Here is a 21,530-nt window from a genome sequence, read left to right as displayed (position 1 = left end):
CATACAGATCGAACGCACTTGTGTGTCGTGTATGGCCACTTTAATATTACGACAGTTTATAGCGGAGAGATAACTAACTATCCGGGGATAGTTTTATTCCGATAACTTTATTGGTGTTTCAATTATACACTGAAAAATAAAAGAATGAATAAAAAATATGGAATTAAAAATTGTAATGGGAGTAGTTAACATCCGATTGCATCCATTTTCGCACTTGATGTACTGTGATAATTTGTCCTCGGAAAGTTTGGTTGATATAACTGTAGTGATTTGGAAGATATGTACATTAAATCAATTAGAGGAGGGGTCTACATTAAATTTTAGCCCACAGATGCTGCCGAACTTACAGTTAACAGAGACTTTTTTACATTTAAGGCTTTATTTTCACTTCTAATTTTTTATATAAAAAGTTTTCGGTCACAATTGGAGTAATTTTTTGTACAATTTAACTAGTCAAGACTAGCAATTATCTGACTCAGACATAATGTAGTTTGTCACTTGGTCAATTCCCTACAGGGAAATGCTCTCTCTGTATGTAAGTACTTATACGTACGTCTATAAGTAAGTTTGTTGTTTGTAGGTGTTACTTGAAATATTCACTCTTATTTTATTTTGTAACGGGCTGTTTTTGACATGTCTTCCCAAGAGACCTGTGGGCCGTCAATTCCATGCAATGTTGCATAAACTTATTTCCTTGTACGAATAATGGCTGTCAATTCCGCTTTCAATTTTACCTTTTCCTTCATGATTTATTTTATGAGTCCCAAATTCTTCTATACATACTAACATATTAACGTTCATAACCATCGCAAGCCACACACGCTATATTGCGCACCTTCTCTGTTTACCTATGCCCTGTTGCGGTTGGAACTGTGTATTGTGTTCGAACTCATTGTTTGCAGTGCGCAACTCTACCTTGTTTACTATTTTTCTATTTCCTACCCATTTCGTTTGCTTTGTGCCTATACAAAATTCAATTTTATTAAATTTATTTCAGCTCCTGAAGTTTGCACCAAAGTGGAAGCATTCTTTCTTTGGTAAATAAATGGTAATTTTTGCTTAAAAAAGTTTATTTTGATTGATCAGTTTGATGGTGTTGAAAAATCTTCATAAAGGTTTTTTTCGTATTAGTAACCTTAATTAATATAAGAAATGCACCGGTAAAGGTCATTATAGAGTCGAAACAGCCAATGTTAACCCTTTTTTGTTTATTTTAGAAATTGTATTAGAGAGAAGAACTATAGCTCTTTGACTTGACAAATGACAAATTTGAAGTGCAGAACAGATAAAGGGAACTGACATAAGGAAGGGTTGTATTGAAGCTATCCGAAAAAGTGATAATTTATTACCGAACTCTTAATTTCTAATTGCTTTTCGTTTTCAACTGAAAAAACGAACTCTTCAAAAGTGTTGAATTTGGCAAAAGATCCTATTTATAAAATTATTTTTAATATTTACTACATATATTGTACTGTCATAAAAAGAGGAATTTAGATACTATCCAAATGATTCAAAATTCAATTTGTAACCAGTAGAATTTAAATACAAGTATGTAAAAATATACTCGTATGACCTAAAAAGATATTTTCATTTTAAATCTCTACTTTTCATATAAGTTTATAGACACACATCTGTCCATATGTAGACATATGTTAACATGGTTCCATATTTACACTTGCTAGAGAGTTTTCTACTCTATTGCATTATTCTTTAAGATTTTTAAAATAAATAATTTAGTACATTTCGAGTACTTTCCGCAAAAGTACCGCATCTTAATTCGGAACATCGTTCCATTGGACCTTTTCAAAGTCTGATGCTTCGCTACGGCGGATTAATTCTCGACTAACGGTGGATTCAGCTTTTCAACGATAGGAAGCGTAAACAAAATATTGTCGGCAACCATCACATTATACTAAATGGCATTTTATACTCTCATCTCCCGACGAAATCAAAAAGTTTGCAAAGCGCACACTCAACATAGCATTGATGAGGCAATTGTGTTGAAGATGGTGAAAATGTCGACTGCGGACCCATCGGATGGCAAGCTTATAAACCGCCGCTTCAGTTCTGTTTCGGTTTCTCGAAGGATACGTTGTTCATAGTTAGCAGGATACGGTTAATCATATCTGATGTTTTTGCCGTGAATTGCATCAGTGTATGCATTTTGTTTGTATATATTGTGTGAATCGTGTGGCAGTGTATGTGAATATCGCTGAGCATCAAATGAGTAGGAACGAGCTTGTCGAGCCAGAATTTTCCGGCCGAAAGGTATTTGTATATGTGAGTGTCCAAGTGTTAAAATATTTTATGTGTGCGGTTGTTCGCTTCATTCGAGTTGTCGTCGTTGTTAAAGCGAAGTGGTTTTAGTTGCCGAGAGCGCTGTGTGCTGTTTTCGTAGCACGAGCACAGTTCAAGTTCAAAGCTAAAAGTGCTTCGCATAATATGATTATCTCTGAAAGTGTCCAGTCACACTCACTCAGCTTCCACTTCAGAGGCCATCGTGACCAGCCACTGGTGTTCGTGTGTTAGTGACGTCCGCATCCGATGCACTTCCCGTGTTTGCTCGACGAAATTTTCCCAAATTAACATATCAATTAGCTCCGTACACATACTCGTACTGTACTCCGAATACATGTATGTCAGAGAATATAACGGAACGTCAGGGCTTGTAGGCGCACGGAGCAAAAAGTTAACAATACCACTGATGTGTTCCCTTCGCATTGCAACGGCATATTTACGCAATATGACACACTGTTTCTAAAAGATAGCTAAATGTTGGGGTTTTTATTGAATCTTTATCATCTATGGAGATGTCCTACAAAATACATCGTACTGTTTGTCTCACCTCCCCATACATGACAAGCTCCACGGAAAGTAAAATCCTTGCATCAGGGTTCGGTTGGGTTGTTGAAAAACAATTAATTAGTTGAACAAAAATCTGAAATTCATGATCATAATCTAAGAAAAGTTTAAGTTAGTAATATAATTAATTTTTTTTTTTAATTTAATACACCATCCCATGCATGTACTCTAGATATTCAGAGAAGATATTCAATTAAAAAATCAGTGAAGTGTGTGGAGTGAAGTTTTAGAAAGATTTGTGTGTTTTGTGTAAATCACGTGTCAAACATAAATATGTTAATACGAAAAATGGTAAATATTTCACAGATAACATATTCTCATATTATGTGTATAAATCTCTTCTGATATTAGACCTAGGTTTTTTTACTTAACGACTAATCGGTTCAAATATAAATTTTTTACCTAATGCTAAACTGCCACGTTCCTCATTTTCAGTTGTGGTTTTTTGTTTGTGGTTCGAAACATTAGCATATATTAGTTAATTAGTAAAGCATTAAAAACATCTTGAGGTGAAGTGAGTACACTTTATTTGAAAAAGTCCAAAATAGCAGGTGCAACGACATATTATTGTTATGATTTCAGGTCAGACTTGGGTGAAGTTAAATAAAATAAAACTTTGTTTGCAGCGTAGGCAACGCAAGTAGTGAATCCTGCCTGCCAAAACTCTTAACATCAGAGCTCAAAGAAAGAGTAGAAATAAGGAAGCCTACCATTATGAATTTTATATATGTATGATTGTGGTTTCGAAAATCACTTAAGATGTCTAAATTTATATTCATAAAATTTATAACTATTAGTAACCCATACATATTTAAAACAATAGGATATATTTACCTCAAATTATTCAACACAGTCAACGAGAAATTGAGGTAAATAAACCCGCAGTATTAAAATCAGTTAAGAATGAGCTATTAGTTCCCGTGATGCTAAAAGTCAGTAAAATATCAATACAATATTTGCTATTGGCTTGAATACTTAATCGGACAACTGTCAGACTTAACACTTTTTGAATCGCATGCCCGTTCCAACTAACAAATTCCTGCCTAGTCCCTAAATGTTGGAATCTATGAAACAACTAGTCCAGCCGAATTACGAGTAATTGCTGTTCCTCTTTTCCATCAAAATTTTGCCATTTTAAAATTTTTATAGTTATCGTTTAGCTTCTCTCAGTTAGCAACTTAGATTAACATTAATCATGTTGTCTAGATTGTTCTAAATGTAAACTTACGCTTAGAAACTCAGTTGGAACTCCTGTGCTTTTATAAGATTTTACTGAAATTTGGCGTTACTTTACTTTTCTCCAATATTTTAGAAAACGTTGCTTAATAAAGCACAGAGTTAATGAGTTTGACTAGGGATTAACTAACATCCCAGTCTACTTGAAAACGCAGCTAACAACCCTGAGTTTTCACTTTGGGAAGTACTTTTATAACATATGTAAGTTTTTAGCAGAATTGCTAACATTTTTGAAATGAAAAAAAAACAAATGAAAAAAATGACGTTCATTAGAAATTAAAATATTTACATACATATGTATGTATAGCAGAATTGAAACAAGTTGTACGCTCGTCGTGGTATTATTAAATTACTGTGTGTTATTTTAAAGAATATTAAAATTTATTTGTAATTCTTAAAATGTTTTTCACAACAAAAAAGTGTAAAAGTAAATATCCGCGTTACTTAAAAAGTTCGTGAAGTGTTTAAAGAGCAACAATTGTTTTGAAGATCAAATTTGGTAAATTATTCAGTTAGAAACGTCCGTAAAAGAGTTAAAAGTAAAGCACAAGTTTTTTTGAAGAAATCATAAAATTCCTGATTTTGACATTTCAACCTACTGTAATAAGATAAGTTGTTATAAGCTGTCTGCGGTATCTAGATGATATTCTCTCGTAAAGTTCAATTTAGTAATCTGTTGACGAACAATAATTATAGATGCATATTGGGAGGTAAGTTGGCTTTATTGTTGAAATGTTACAATTTGGAAATTTCGAAAATTACAACGATTATAGTTATAGTATGCAAAACATCCTAAGCATGTGTTTAAAAGGAATGCATGTGCAATATTTGCAAATCTTTTCGTTTTAGGGTACGTAATTTTACTAGGAATAATTCTACAGAAAATTTTATCATTTGCAATTACTCATATATGTATGTTACTTGTGTACAATTCTAATGACCCATATTAAAATAAGTGTTCATAGAATTATGAATCTCACATGAACTATTGAAATATACACACTGCCTCAATATTAAGTATCTTTCCTTCATCCCCTTCTGGCAATGGAAGTGAAAGTGGAAGTCGCTTATTCAATCAATAATATTGACACAACATTCTGAGCTATTACATCTTCGCCACTTGTGATATATATATAATATAAATGTATGTATGTATATATATACTATATATATAATATATATAAATGTATATATATTTATACATATATACATATGCATATATGTACAAACCCTTTCTTTCGTGCTTTTTATTTTATAAATTCAAGAGTATACTTTCATAGAAATATGATTTTTCGAATTTTCGAAGTTATAACAGTTCTAATGTTGTGGCAACTGGACCGGTTTAGCGGACGTACTATTCTATCAGCTGCCATAATATCTCAAGTTTTAATCAGCCGATTTATTCGCGAAAAGTAAGATTAAATGAAATTTGAATAATTTTGAATAAATTTGAATTATTTTTTTTTAATTTTTGCAGGTTTTTAGCATAGCGACATTTGTACCACAAGGATTGAAATCATTGCGACAAGGACGCGGCTTTATTTCCCCATCTACTTCAAGGACGCATAACTCAAATGTTTTTTTTTTAATATTCTGTACTCTGCAAATATAAACAAACAAATGAAACAAATTTATAATAAAAATATCAAATGTTTTTTTATCAACTGCCGATAATTTTCGAAATTCGGACATCTAGATTAGAATACTCCCTTTAACTGAACATAATTTTATAGTTTAAAAATGTGAGGAATTTTGTATGGCAATCACCTGATCCGGCTCTCTAGGATTGCCATCGTTACGAACAGAACATGTGAGTTTTTAGAAATACGCTAATTTTTGCAATTGAAGGAACTAATTTGTTTGTATACTGCCTTATTAAGATTAACTGTTTTTTAGAAGTATTATCTTTTGGTCATATGCATACATATGTACATATGTATACAATTCTATACCTTATAACTAAAAGAGTGGGCGATTTAAAGGGGACCGAAAGAAACGCGAAATTCGTATACAAGAAGCTTTCCAAAGTAAACAGGACTATTTAAATCTAGCGCCCCTGGTGGCCCATCTCTCTGTCGACTGGTGCGTTAGAATCTCCTATCTTTATCGATTGTCCAGTCAGAATTTCATGACATTTCATTGAATAGAAGTGAAGTTATTGCGTTTTAAGTGTCAGTATGTTTGTGTTATCGGTGCGAAAATGAGCTTCGAACAAGTCAGCCAACATTAAATTTTGTTTTAAAATTGGAAAGACTTTTACTGAAACGTTTCAATTGATGAAACAAGCTTATGGCGATAATTGCCTATTCCGCAGCAGAGTGCACGAGTGGTTTCAACGTTTTCAAAGTGGTCGTGAGAACATAAATGACGACATGTGTGTGACATGTGGGCCAATCAAAATCCGTGATCACTGGAAATTCCATCGAAACTGTGCGTGAATTCATCAAAAATCAGGCGAAATCATCATTGAAATTCATGGAAATGGAATTGAACATCTCCAAAACATCGATTTATTGCATTTTGACCGAACGGTTTGTTCCGCACAAATTGACTGACGACCAAAAATTGCTCAGAATCCAACATTCGATCGACGCTTGTGACGGATAATTTGACCAAAAATCACATTTTAACCATTAAACACTCCCCTTATTCACCTGATATGGCTCGGGCTACTTCTTTCTTTTCGGAAAAAATGCATTACTCATGAAAGGAAAGCGTTATGCAGACGTAGAGGCCATTCAAAAGGCTTGCATCGGCATACTGGCGGCCATACCGACCAACAAGCTAAAACACTCGTTCGACATGTTTTTGGACCGTGAAAAAACTGTATTGAAGCAGGAGATTATTTTGATTAAAATAAATTAATTTTGCTGAAAAAAACCTTAGTTTTTTTTTTAAATCCGGTTTACTTAGGAACGCACCTTGTATATCGGTTTTTGAGCAGTCCTAGCCTGTTTAACATAGTTGTGTGACAGGGGTAATCCCTATGAATTTTAACCTCTAAATTTTCACCCTGAAACAAATTTTGCATACATGTGCAACAATTTTTATAATTTAGGAATAGTTTTTACTCTTTTAAATATAATGCTCGGCTGTGTTCAACTTAAGCTCTTCGTCACATGCTTATGCATACTAGTCGTATCTTAAAAGACTTCCAAGATTTTATTGTTAAGTTCTTTAAATTTGATACATATGTATATCAGGAGTGTAATATGATTGAATACTAAGTATTACGTTTTTAAACTAACATCAATGCACATGAAATGCCGTCGAATAAAATACCAGTCCAGTCCCTGCCTAAGTCAAAACCGCATTTGTATAATCTTAATGGTGTCCATCCTATGATGAGTGTATGGATCGTAAAGGTCAGATAAAAACTTCCACTAGGGTCCACATTGTATGTACTAATGATTGAGGCTACAAAACTGCTGATGTTTATTGCCAATCCGCAGAAACTTTTTGTCGACTCTTTGGTAACATAAACACAAAATTACTATATGTACATATGTAGTCGTATGTTGGATACAAGAGTTTTACCGTAGTGTATGAATAAAGTTCACACATCGAAATATGCATACATATGTATGTATAAGTTTGCAAGATAATACTAGTCCGGCCAATTTGGACAATTGAAATAATTAAAATTCCCTAGGTTTACCATAAAAAATAAGGTGTCAAAGTCCCCATCGATCCCATGTGTGCTAAAGAAGTTATTCGGGGCCAATGGTCAAAATTTTAGGTTTTTTGGATTTTTCGGTTAATTCTATCGAAAAAGTACGCCAGAGCAAAGTTGTAGATCTTAAAATTCTCTGTAAAAATAGTCCCTATGTTTTTTTTTCTAAGACTCACCATTTCCAAGATTTCCGCACCACCTGTGAGATAGTGTACAAGGCGCGTTTTTTTTAACGTGGTTTCCCCGGTAGGCCTATTCCACGAACCTTTTTGAAGTTATTTTCAGGAACAATACTTATTTAATTGAATTAAAATTATTGATATTGTTTATTGAGTTTCACTGTCGTCCTAATTTCTTTTTGTTTCTTTAATCTGAATCATATTCTTTATATTCAACTTCAACAATCATGTTTTCTTCTTCGTCTTCTTCTTCTTTCTGTTGCTCAATATTCAGAAATTTTTGAATTTGACCTTTGACCCCGAATAATGAGATCGATGGGATCTTTTGACACTTTATTTTTAATGGTAAACCTAAGGTCTCTAAAAAAATTCAGCTATACCGGAATTTTTTTTCTTTGATCACTATTTTTATGCTTAAATTGACCGGACTATAACTAAGCGCTTAAGGATAAAAATACTATTACATAATAACTCGTAAAATGGCAGTGGATTTCACAAGAAATTTTGTCATGATATTTTACTAGGAATCGGCACAACAGCTCATTAAGTGGTAATTAACTAGTTCTGGTGTCGGTGCTCATAGCAAATAAAACGTTTGGACCTTACCACTTTAAGCGGTTATATACAGTTAGAATTTTCAAAAATCGATTTTTTTTACACACAAAAAATGTATATTGTCCCGGTTAATATTTTCGAAGTTACACGCAAATTTGAAAAGAGATTTCAGAGTGTTTGGAAGTACAATACCAAATTTTAAACGCGTTTTTTTTCAAACTGGTGATTTCAAAGTCAGTGATCAACATTACTCGAAAACGGCTAAACCGAAAAGTCTCACATTTCGACACGCGCTTTTTAAATACTTTTTAGTACTTAAAAGACGTATAAAGTTTTTTTAATAAACAATTTAAGGCCGAAATTTTGGTATAAAATCGATTTTTTTTTTTGAGAAACCGAATTTTCGATCAAAAATTTTTGTTTGGCTTATTCTTTAGATTTTCTTTATTAGATTTAACATTACTTAAACGGAATCTTTTTTGTTTTCTAATTTCAGAGGATCCAGGTCAGAGATAGTATAGTGGTACATCTTTTTTGAGAGGAGCTCAAAGTGCCCTTTTAAATAAAAAATGTTTACTTTATACTAAGTCTTACCATATTTTGTGTAAAAATTTTTGGAACAACAAATTTAAAAGTTTTCTCAGAAAAAATTCGGGAAAAATCGATTTCTCGGCTTTATGGCTACTTAAATTTCTTTCTATCTCAAGACTTCACACATTGCAAATTTGCATATGGAATATAAGTCGTTAGAAAGGTGCTACAATTCGAGGACGGTAGTAGAACTGCAAAGTAAGGGATTTTCGGTCGAAACGATAAGATGTTTTTGTCTTGTCAGTGGATTTTAGCAAAATGGAATAAGGACAATATCGATGATTAGACTCTGGTTTTGAAACCTCATATTGACAAACTGCCGATTGAAGGCCCAAGATAGTAGGAACCTCGAAAGGTCGTGCCGTCATCAAGGCTTTCAGCCTATGAACTTATGCTTTATCGACCGCATTCAGCAGCATTTTCCACGTTTAAAAAGTCACTTACATTTCAGCCGAGTGAACGAAACGCGAAGATTATTATAGGCACTTTTTTTGCAAACGATAAAAGTTATTAATTCTATTAATTTCGTAAGATCTACAGGTACATACTTGTATAGAAATAATAAAAAAGTCCAACGATATAAATTATTTATAACATTGTTATATAAACATGTAAGGATGAGCTAAGATCGGGTGCACTCGAACTATAAAATGCAACTTGCAAAAATCAAAGCCAAATCAAAATTCAGATGTACGAGTAAAACCAATCATATGGAGTAAAGTCACCCGGACGTTCGAAAATCCTGATATTAATTATATAGAGGCTAGGGCAAGTTTTCGCTTAAATTAATCTGTTTTTGGCATAAAGATACACAGTTATGAATAAAACACACCTCTTATTTTCATTGGGATATACATAGGTATGCGGTACAAAGACACCCGTAAGTTCGAAAATATTTATATTAATTATACGGGGGCTAATGTAAGTATTCAACCTATTTTTGACATACAGACATACCATTATAAGAGAAGAATTATCACTTAATTTCAGTTATAAATATCGCACATTTACCGATATTTTCGATAAAAAGTCAACTATAGGTACCGGGGTCTAAATATTGGGTATCTAGGACAGTTTTTATTGGTTTTAAAAAATGTTTGGTCATAAGTGGCACACACTAAATACATTCGTGAAAAGTTTTATCTTTCAATTAATTGCTTCTTGATATGTGTTCTGGAAACTGAACGAATCAAGTAGAATAGTAAATTAAAATTGTTATGAGAAGTAAACGTGATCGTTGTCCCATTTCGTCCATTTTCACAATGTGATTTAAGAACATAAGTGTTCATCCATTTTTACACTGTCCGTAGGAATTCATATAAAATTTGTACTAAGCAAATTTGGTTGTTGTAGCTTAAGTGGTTTAGGGATGGGTAAAACTTGTTAGAGGGCAGGGTCACACCCACTTTTTCAAAAATTTTTGTCTTGCTACTGGGATTCTCTATACCAAATTACCGATTACGGCCATCTACGAACTAGGAATCGACTTCTAGTTTTTGGATTCTGGAAGTCAATTAATCAACCCCCGTAGTCGACTTTTGTGACTTAAGTCGACTTTTTATAAATTAAGCAACTCGTACACGAAATTCGTTAGATATATCAATATTTTATTAAATTATGAGCGTACAATCATATTTTTTGAGTTTTTAACATATTATAATTGGTACTTTGTATAGTGCTTTTAAAAGTAAGACGAGAAGTAAAAATTTTACCAACTATATTACCATCAGATACTAAGTACAATGGGGAACATTAATACCTATAGGATAGTGTATTTTTTCATGAGTACAGTAGGAAGCTGTATAAAGATACGTAGGTTCTCTTTCTTGCTGTTATAAGTATTTTGCGATAAAATTGAAACAACTATAGTTACTTCGTGCAGGTCTTATCTTAATTCCGTCAATTGTCGAAGTCGTCGAGTAAAAGTCGATTTTAATCGATTCAAGCTTGTCTTGAATCGATCCTAAAAAGTCGTTTATTTCTATTAAAAAATCGATTTTTGACTACAGTCAGAGTCGACTTTCCTATCCCTACTACGAACTCGAATTTTTTTTTCTACTAAGAAGCCCACATACCAAGTTTCATCGAGATATCTCAATTTTTACTCAAGTTATAGCTTGCACGGACGGGCAAAGACAGATAGAAAGTCAACCGGATATCTATCTCGATTAATTTTAGGTGTTACGTACAACCGTTATGTGAACTAAACTATAATACTGATTGAGTAAATACTTCAGGCTTCGGAAAATGAAATCGGTTACAGAATGCGTTGAAATGATAAATGAGGAGCATAAAAAACAGAATCTTAATATGTAATTGCTAAATCACATAAAATCCCTACAATAACCGGTTGAGATCAAAATCTTAGTCACATGCTCGATGCTTTATAAAATATGGTATTGTTTTTAAGAATTATGCAAGAGTACTAAATTATTAAGGGATCGTCATAGTGTGAAATTTTCCAAAAGTCGATTTTTGTTATTGTTATCGGATAGCATTCTCTGTAATAAACATTCCCTCAAACATTCGAAATTCAAATTATTACGAGTACGGTCGCTACAACGTTTCCTGTAGAAAAGGAACACAGTGGCGAACATAGCGGTTTCACTCTCAAACGAAGAGTTTTGAAGATATCGAGTTCCAATTTGGAGACAACATTTTTAACGTCATTCGCTATCGCGCTATGAAAGCTGTTTGTTTTTGTATGTTCCTATTTTTTCTACGAAAAACTGTCGACTGACGAGAACTGACTGTGCCAAATTCGTTACTTTTTGTTCAAACCGCCGCCATTTTGTCAAATTTCAAAAAAAAAAGAAACTCCAAAGGGCGATAGCGTCTTTCCTAGAGATTAATAATCTGTGTCATTTCAACAATTTATTTAACTATTATACACCCCATAAGTAAAAATAAAAAAAATAATTTTGTTTTTGCTATGAAGGTATTTATTTATAAAAAATATCGGCTAGTTAATTTCAACATTAAAAAAAAATCGCAAAAATCAGTGATTTTTCGGATTGTCACACTGAGATCATAAGAGATGGTTCCTTTGCCATAGTGGAGAGATGGGACTCATTATAAGTTTGTTACAAGTCTTTAATATGGCGTTTGATATTGTATTAATATAACTCGAAAAATATGGCATCAACATGGACTCGTATTATTTAATGCTTTTTAGTTCACTTTCCACTTGCAATTGGCATATATTCCTTTAAAATATTTAAATCGGAATTTGTGAGATTGGTGAAATTCACACATCTAACTTTGGAGTAAAAGCTTAACCAAAACTTGTCCATAAAACGAGTGCCTAACATCCCCATCTGCCAGAGTTTGAAGGGAGGAAGGCAAATACTTAGCCCGCCATGTACAGGAAAATAAAAGCAAAGTAAACGTTTTTTGCGTACACTCTATTTAAAGATTTATTTCAGTCCGCCATACGGATGTCTTAAAAGTTTTCAAGTTTATTCACTTGTGAACAAGTTTCTTTAAATTTATGGACACTGTGCGAAAGAAATCGTGATCTCATCCCACTTTCTTCTTTGAAAATACGTACATATTTATTATTGTCTAAGAAAATAAAACTTTAATGGATACAGTTTTTATAGTTATACATATATACTATACATACATACATATAACTTAGTTTGCAAGTAAATAACTCGGGTCATTAGACCAGCTAAAGTTGTATAGTAAGAAAGTATACAGTAACATTCTTATAAACCAGTTTTAGAATTCAACAAAAATATTGCTCCATAAAGAGATAGATCAACTTTGCTATGTTTATCATTGTCAATGAATTCAGACATAAAATTCTGTGTACCCTGATTAAATTCTGGCACATATTTACAATTAATATTTGTAAACTACTCCCGTTTTCCAGAAATCTCCTTGTAAATTAAAAACTGTTTTATTTTTAAACCGTGTTAAGTCAAAACCTTGTAAAGGAGACCATATAAAATCTCAGGGCGTTCAAGCTTCACAACTCTGGAGATATTATGTTAATGTTAACTTCTGGATATGGATCACCAAGACGATTTGAAACAAGCCAATATTCTCAGAGTAGTTTTTAGTAATTATGTAATTATAGTCTTTCTTTTGTACTATATTATTGTAAAATGCAATAAAAAATAAATAAAAACATCTCATGTTTAATCCAAGCTATTATCATACAATTTGTATTTAAAGAAGTAAATGTGAAACAATTCAAAATAAGAAGAAAACTCTGTAACAAAAGTAATTGTCTCTAATAAAAGCAGGTTTAATTAATGCCCGAATGACAGAATAAAGGTTGCAACAGGTTCAACAGTATTGGAGAGCGAAAGGGGGAGAAATATCCTGAAAGTTTGACAATTCGTTTTCCTTATGACACTATGATGCAGTCTTGATTCTTGAGAACTTGCTCTTGATTTACATATATGTACCTCGCAACGGAGTAAGCGACGCTATAAACATAAAAACACTGTAATTTTTCCTTTTAAAAAGATACTTAGGACAAAAAAAAATTTATTTTAGAAAACATTTTTATATTTATCATTTTGATGATGGTCATTACCTCCCTCGAGAACCTTTATATCGTACTTGGGATCCAACTGCTGGATAAAAGTCGACAACTTAGGAGACTAAAAATATAACAACCATTAGGTCTCCCCTTTTCATTCAATTGATCTCAAAATATTTTTCATTGTTTTCCAACATCATTAGTTTTGACAGTATATTTAGTTATGGTCATCATAATAATAAGACAGACTATAAATAAAATTGCATATTATGCAAAGAAAAATATATACATTATAGTGATAATGCGTATTTGTTTTATGTACTTATAGGTTTTACCTACTGTTGATAACCTGGGAACATTAGAAATAGTCCCTTATACTTAAAACAACAATATCCACCAATGAAATGCTATTTCAAAGCAAATGTATCATTTATTTAAAGCGTCGAAATTATGAGCACAGATCGAACTTTTCCGCATCAACGAAGACCACCTGACGTCGAAGAGGCGCTCTCATCTATGCTATGGACGCCATACGAACGTTCATGGACCGATAGTTCCTCGGGCGAAGATGATGGACCGGATCAAGCCAAGCGACTACGTAAATCTAATAGCACCTATGATCATGGAATCGCCTATGAACCACGAACCACAACGAGCAAATGTGGAGAACACCAATTGTGCCCGCCTGTTGCGATAACCAAATCGTCATTGCCAGATAATGTAGCTAATACCATGCAATCAACACCTTATGTGCCTTTTTCCAATAATTTTTACAAGAATATGAATAACAATGATGCTAGTAGCAGTCATGAAAGTAATTCTATAAAGATTAGTTCAAATCATAAGATGACGGACTCATTGAGAGATCACAATTTCCCGTTTTCATATTCCTATTATGGCTCCATTCCTTGCCTAAACAAATCTTGGGCCCCATTGAAGAATTCAACAGAACTTCCTTCATATGAATCCCTTTACACGAAAGTTTTGGCCACATCAGATCGACCAACAACGGATGTTTTAATCCCTAGTTTGCAGGTTGGTAAAGTTGATGCAATCACTGCGCCCAACAATGAAGTGATCGAGAAGCGGACCTGTAAAAATAATTTGGAGGACTCGTTGGAAATTGAGGCAAGTTAAAGAACTATCTGCTAATTATTTAGTTTTATTTTACAAGAATTGGGCATGGAGAAACGCTATTATTACGTGTTGACAAGATTAGAATTGATGCAAGGATGTGAAGATATAAATCTGCTCGTTCTTAAAATTTAACTAGGTGTGCTTTGGAATCTTTATCCATCATTAACTTTAATAGGAGCAGATGCATTCGTAGCGTACTATATACAGGGTAGGCCATTTAAAGTTGACCCATCTGGCAACGCTGTAACTTTTAACAGCGTTGACAAATCGGCTAATGTCATACCGCGTTAGAAGCGTCATTCGAAGACAATTTATACCATGGAACAGTACACTCCAAAAGAACGCGCTGAAATTGTTCAGCTTTATATTCAAAATAACTTTTCAATTGTGTTAACTCAACGTGCGTTTCGCAAAAAAAATAAAGTGAAAAGTGCTCCAGTTAAGAACACAATTAAGTCTTTATACGCAAAATTTGTGAACACCGGTAATCTCAGTAATGCCAGTCATGCATCCAGACAACGCACAAGACGTTCTGATGAAAATATCGAAGCTGTACGAGCCAGTATTGAGGAGACTCCATCGACATCGAGTTATCGCCGCTCTCAGGAATTAGACATCTCTCGCACCACTCTCCGACGCATAATTCATAAAGATTTGAAGATGTTTCCATATAAAATTCAAATGGCACAAAAACTAAACCCAGCTGATTATCCGCGACGCCTTAATTTTGGCAAATGGGCCATCGAAATGGCTGAAAACGAACTTGACTTTTGGCGAAAACTCATCATGTCAGACGAGGCACATTTCTCGTTGAATGGAGGCGTAAACAAGCAAAATTGCCGATTTTATGCCACCGAAAATCCTCAATTAATTGAAGAACAGAATCTTTACGACCAAAAAGTAACAGTTTGGTGCGGTGTTTGCGCGAATATGATCATCGGACCGTATTTTTTCGAAGACGATGATGGAGCCACGACAACAGTCAATGGTGAGCGTTATCGATCCATGATAACGGATTTTGTGATACCCATTATTCGCGAAAATGACATGGATAACTTCTGGTTTCAACAGGACGGGGCTACATGCCATACAGCTCGACCAACAATCAATTTATTGCGACCATTTTTCCCCGGGCGATTGATATCGAAAAATGGTGATGTTGACTGGCCACCGAGATCACCAGATTTGACGCCACCAGACTTTTATTTGTGAGGTTATTTGAAATCCAAGGTATACGCTAATAAGCCAAAGACCTTAGCTCAACTGAAAGCCAACATTCGACGTGAAACAGCCGCCATATCATCCGAAACATTGGCCAAAGTCATGGAAAATGTCGAAAAAAGAGTGCATTTAGCTGTCAAAGCTAAAGGTGCCCATTTACGCGATCTAATTTTTAAATATTAGCTGAAACAAATCCCCTTGGACCAAAATAAATTATTTTTGAAATGAACAAAAAACATTGTTTTCTTTTGTTCTTTTTTTTTAGAAACAAATGGGTCAACTTTAAATGGCCTACCCTGTATATGTATGTATATCTGCAAAAAAACGATTCACTAAACCAAATTTATTTAGATTTTCTTGATTTTTCCGTCTTTTATATATAACTTAACTTAGCTGAAACAAAAAAAATTTAAAAAATTTATTAAACTTAAAGATATTTCCTATACAATGACCTACGATCTTTGAAAAATTAAGAAAATGGCCTAATTTTGAAAAAAAAAATCTTTTTTTAAGTAAAAAAATAGTGATTTTTTAAAAAGATCGTAGGTCATTGTATAGTAAATGTATTTAAAAATACTCAGTTTCAATATGAAGTCGACCGGTCAATTTCTCGTTGAGTTATGATGTCAACAATTTTGAAAAATGTCATTTCGAGAAAAACGAGTTTAAAGTTTCACTTACATACTTATATATGTTTGCACCTCTGAGCAGTCGCTCTTTAGAACGCTGCCATTCAAAAACTATTCAAGATAGGATCTTCTTCGATTTCACAGGATATTTATGGAAATATAAGCTACCGAAAAAACAAATACATTTTTTTTGAATGTGTCACACTGGTATAGGCCCTTAAAGTCAAATGTCATTTCATTTGTTTTCTATATATTTTAGCTTTCACTAAAGCCCCAAAAATTGTGTTAGCATCTGGTTACTATGATAGCCATTATTATTTTATTATTGGGTAGTCGAAAAAGTCTTTTCTTATTTCTAATCAAACTTCAACTTATTTTTTTATACTTATACTAATAAATAAATAAACAAATATGTACCATTTTGGTCGACCACTTTTTGCAATGTTTCCATCAGTGTAAAACTTTCATCAATGTATGTAAATCGAAATTTCGAAATTTCCAGGACGGAAGCGAGCGAACCATTGTTGTGCTATACGAACTGATACAGCATCGTCTCCGTAAACTTCACCAATTTCATGTGGCTTGCAAAACATTCTTTCCTTTATATACACAAATTTTAAAACATAGCGAATTTCTTCATTATTTCAACTTCCCCGAATTTAATTATTTATTTTTGATTGAATGAAGCTTAAAATCACACATTTCCAACACTAAATGATATGACATAATGTGATTGGTAGCACTGGAGATATGCGACTGCATATTAACTGACTTTACTAAACTATTTTTATCCAATTTTATCATTCTAACGGCGTTCAGGACTTCTGTTAAGCACCTAAAAACTTCAAATCCATGAGCAGAGAAGCATTCTTAACACTCCATAAATGTTTTTCCTTTTCTTGGCCAAACACGTCTCAAGGAGTTGAACCATTCAAAAGTTGAAACAAGTTACCAAAAATTTTGGGTTCTTATTAAATATTGATTAGCCGCAAAGTTTTACACGCACAATCACTTTTGAATTCGCCATGGATTGACGGATATCGATGCAAGAGATTTATTTAAAAATGTACAAGAAGGAAAAGAACAAGGTAGAAAAACTGCTCATAACGGTACACCACTGCACGTTTTATATTAAACTTGTTAAAACAAATTAAAACATATCGTTCAAATTTTATTTACGGCAATATGGGTCTTGCTAAGACTTCATGTATCCGTAGCTAGTGCAAAAAACAGAAACTTATCAAAACCTACCCGCGCTCTACAAAGTATCAAGAAAAAATTGACGGTATTGTCAATTGAAAATAAAGGGCCAGAGCACAGTTGCGTCTGATTGATTTATTACGGTTTTCAGCTCAACTGAATTTTAGTTGAAGTTTTAAAAATCGGTATTATCGATATCAACTCAAACCGTCAAAAAAAAATATGTCGATTGAAAAGTTTTTAAATGTCAACTCTTTGTTGTGTTATGGTTTTCAATTTTATATGAGTGGGTTGTCTAGAGTATCAAAAATTTCAAATAAGTACTACCAAGCAGTTGTTGTTGGACATTGTTGCTTTTATTTAGGAAAAAATAATAATAGAATAAAGAAAATGAGTAAATAAAATATTTCATATACATAGAATAATAACGGGTGATTTTTTTGAGGTTAGGATTTTCATGCATTAGTATTTGACAGATCACGTGGGATTTCAGACATGGTGTCAAAGAGAAAGATGCTCAGTATGCTTTGACATTTCATCATGAATAGACTTACTAACGAGCAACGCTTGCAAATCATTGAATTTTATTACCAAAATCAGTGTTCGGTTCGAAATGTGTTTCGCGCTTTTTTATCGACAAATTTTGTTCAGCGATGAGGCTCATTTCTGGTTGAATGGCTACGTAAATAAGCAAAATTGCCGCATTTGGGGTGAAGAGCAACCAGAAGCCGTTCAAGAACTGCCCATGCATCCCGAAAAATGCACTGTTTGGTGTGGTTTGTACGCTGGTGGAATCATTGGACCGTATTTTTTCAAAGATGCTGTTGGACGCAACGTTACGGTGAATGGCGATCGCTATCGTTCGATGCTAACAAACTTTTTGTTGCCAAAAATGGAAGAACTGAACTTGGTTGACATGTGGTTTCAACAAGATGGCGCTACATGCCACACAGCTCGCGATTCTATGGCCATTTTGAGGGAAAACTTCGGACAACAATTCATCTCAAGAAATGGACCCGTAAGTTGGCCACCAAGATCATGCGATTTAACGCCTTTAGACTATTTTTTGTGGGGCTACGTCAAGTCTAAAGTCTACAGAAATAAGCCAGCAACTATTCCAGCTTTGGAAGACAACATTTCCGAAGAAATTCGGGCTATTCCGGCCGAAATGCTCGAAAAAGTTGCCCAAAATTGGACTTTCCGAATGGACCACCTAAGACGCAGCCGCGGTCAACATTTAAATGAAATTATCTTCAAAAAGTAAATGTCATGAACCAATCTAACGTTTCAAATAAAGAACCGATGAGATTTTGCAAATTTTATGCGTTTTTTTTTTTAAAAAAAGTTATCAAGCTCTTAAAAAATAACCTTTTAGTAAGGCAGAAAATTTTTTGAGCGTTTAGAGTAAAACACCGTGACAAGCTGCAATTTTGAAACAGAAAAAATAAAATTAAGGGCTGTAGAAAGTGTTTAAATCATAAAGAGTCGGTACAATCGACTATTCCTAAAGAGTAAAATTAAATATTTTGAAGCACTTTGTCACTCTTCAGTCGTCCAAATATTTAAAGTGTTCATAATATTAAGAAACCTTTTTGACAACCATTGATGTCGGTTAAAAATTAAAAAAAGTGAATTCTTAAAAACTACCAACGCAAGAAAACGGAGAGTTTGTGGTAATATTCCTTAATCTCATTTAGTAAAAAAAAAATTGATTTCTTACTTAATAGAATATCTTACGAATCGGCAACAAATCTTATTTAAAAGCTTTTTAATTGTCAATAAAACTTTGGCTTACTTGTTCTTAAGGAGTTTCAATGGATTTGAGACATCTCGAAGGCCTTTTTTATGCGCAGCACATTAGTTTTGGGTTCAACATTTTTTCATCGCAATATAAATCAGAGCTAATGATCATTCTAATAATTACTAAATTTTTCGTTAGAGAAGTGAATTGTTTTAATTATTCATTTGAACATTATCAGCTGTTTAATTATTTGTGAAATACTCATTTTAGAGTTTCCAATGAATTTTGTAATGGAAATAATAGATGTACTTAATTTAACTGATTGGAATTGGAAACCGTAATTAGGGTATATGTCAAACCTTTGGTATATGAATGTTTTCTTTTTTTAATAAATGTCCCTTAAAAATATCGTTGTTTAGGTAAAATATGCTTAGAATGAGCGCACGATTTGACATTTATTTCGGGCGGTAAATTGTATCGGTCCGAAAGCATTTATTTGGTATGTGGCATGTTAATAGTATGCGGTATTGGCTAAAATAGATAAAGTCTTTGAAGTCTGTACCGTATTGTATTTGGAGATATCTTTAATCTCTTTTTAAACAAAACTTTTCTTATTTCAAGACACAACGTGACAGAATATCGAAAAAGCGGACCGGATTGAATAATTGTTAGTTTCCAAAAAAAAAGTCTTTTGAACGCACAGTAATTCTTCATACTGATGTGTGTCTTAGACATATTGAGTTTGAACTATAGTTACGGTGACCATCCGTACTGATTTTCGCAGTACTGAACTGATTTTGAAGCACATGTTCTGCGGTTTTTTTTTGTAAAATTAGCAAAAATGTTCTGTTTTTTCCGAACGTACTGTTTTTTGTTCTGAAATTTAGCACCAAGCAGTTTAAAAAGTTTCTATTACTGGACAGCCCTTTAATGATTAAGGTATTATCAGTATTAAATTGTCATCCCTGATTTGAACAGCTGATTGCGGGTTTGAATTATTTTGCTTTCTGTAATGTTCTATTGACAAACAACTACGTAAGTTTTATTGCCAATAGTGTTAAAAACTTAAATTGGGAAAAATTCTTTTGTTTTAGCTTTACAAAATGCCTCCTTCCCGCAGAAAATGCGTTTTTAATAAACAACTACAAGAAGAATACACCTTCATAAAGGAAATTAACAGCGGTACAGTGAAATGTACAAAATGTTCTGCAGTTTTCTCTATTGCCAATGCAGGTAAACACGATGTGCTGCGCCATTTACAATCTCAGAAACATCGAAAAGCCGATATTGCAGCTTCTAGCAGCAAACCCGTGATGAGCTTTGTAAGGACACGTACAATAGACGATCAGCGAAGAAAAAGCAGCGTAAATGAAGGCAACTGGGCATATCACACTGATTTTAATGCTATCAATTTTATTGCCGTTTTTTCCGACTGCTCAAATCATGGAAGTATGAGAGTGTGTCCTGTTCTTGTTCGATATTTTGTGCCTGAGAAGGGTGTGCAATTAAAAATATTGGAAGTAAATGATCTCCGTGGAGAATCGTCAGATATACTAACATATTATATTTTTGATCTCATGAAAAAGTTTGCATTAAGTGAGAAGTTACTTGCTCTTTGTGCAGATAACACTAATTGTAACTTTGGAGGAGCTGCAAGACGCGGGATCATGCATTTAAAGAGGTTGAGGTAATGGAATGGATTATTCTGCGCACAGTGCCATCTTGGGATGAGGTTGAAAAAAATTTAGTGTATATTATGGAAAAGAGAAGCAACAGTAATATTAATGACAGTGAATTGTTTGATGAATTCACCTGCGTTAAAAGTTATGTAACTCCAGATAAACTTATTCAATCGGAGGAAAATAAAAAGCCAGTTGACCAAAAATGGATTGAAATTTTTCAACATTTAAAAAAACAATATGTACCTTATCAAAATATCTGTAAAATAGTCGAATTTAATTTATGTTTACCGGGCTCAAATGCTCCAACAGAAAGGGTATTTTCCATTTTA

General features: G+C 33.4%; 1 protein-coding gene and 1 long non-coding RNA gene across 2 annotated transcripts in view; both read left to right on the top strand.

Moving 5' to 3' along the window:
- Window positions 1–1,465: 1,465 nt before the first annotated feature.
- The window catches only part of LOC105233076 (serine-rich adhesin for platelets), a 92,269-nt gene continuing 72,204 nt past the window's right edge, over window positions 1,466–21,530 (top strand). Inside the window, exons 1-2 of the mRNA XM_049452924.1 lie at window positions 1,466–2,267; window positions 14,065–14,719. Coding sequence (XP_049308881.1) covers window positions 2,158–2,267; window positions 14,065–14,719 — 765 coding nt within the window. The 5' untranslated portion in view covers window positions 1,466–2,157. The remainder of the gene's footprint in view (window positions 2,268–14,064; window positions 14,720–21,530) is intronic.
- LOC125777693 (uncharacterized) lies at window positions 20,333–21,408 on the top strand. The gene is made up of 2 exons (XR_007422352.1): window positions 20,333–20,554; window positions 20,614–21,408. It is a non-coding gene; the product is annotated as an uncharacterized LOC125777693 (long non-coding RNA).

The sequence above is a fragment of the Bactrocera dorsalis genome, chromosome 3, assembly GCF_023373825.1.
Source record: "Bactrocera dorsalis isolate Fly_Bdor chromosome 3, ASM2337382v1, whole genome shotgun sequence".
In the NCBI taxonomy this organism is placed as follows: Eukaryota; Metazoa; Arthropoda; class Insecta; order Diptera; family Tephritidae; genus Bactrocera; species Bactrocera dorsalis.
Note: the sequence above shows the minus strand (reverse complement) of the source record. Positions and strands in the feature narration are given on the sequence as shown.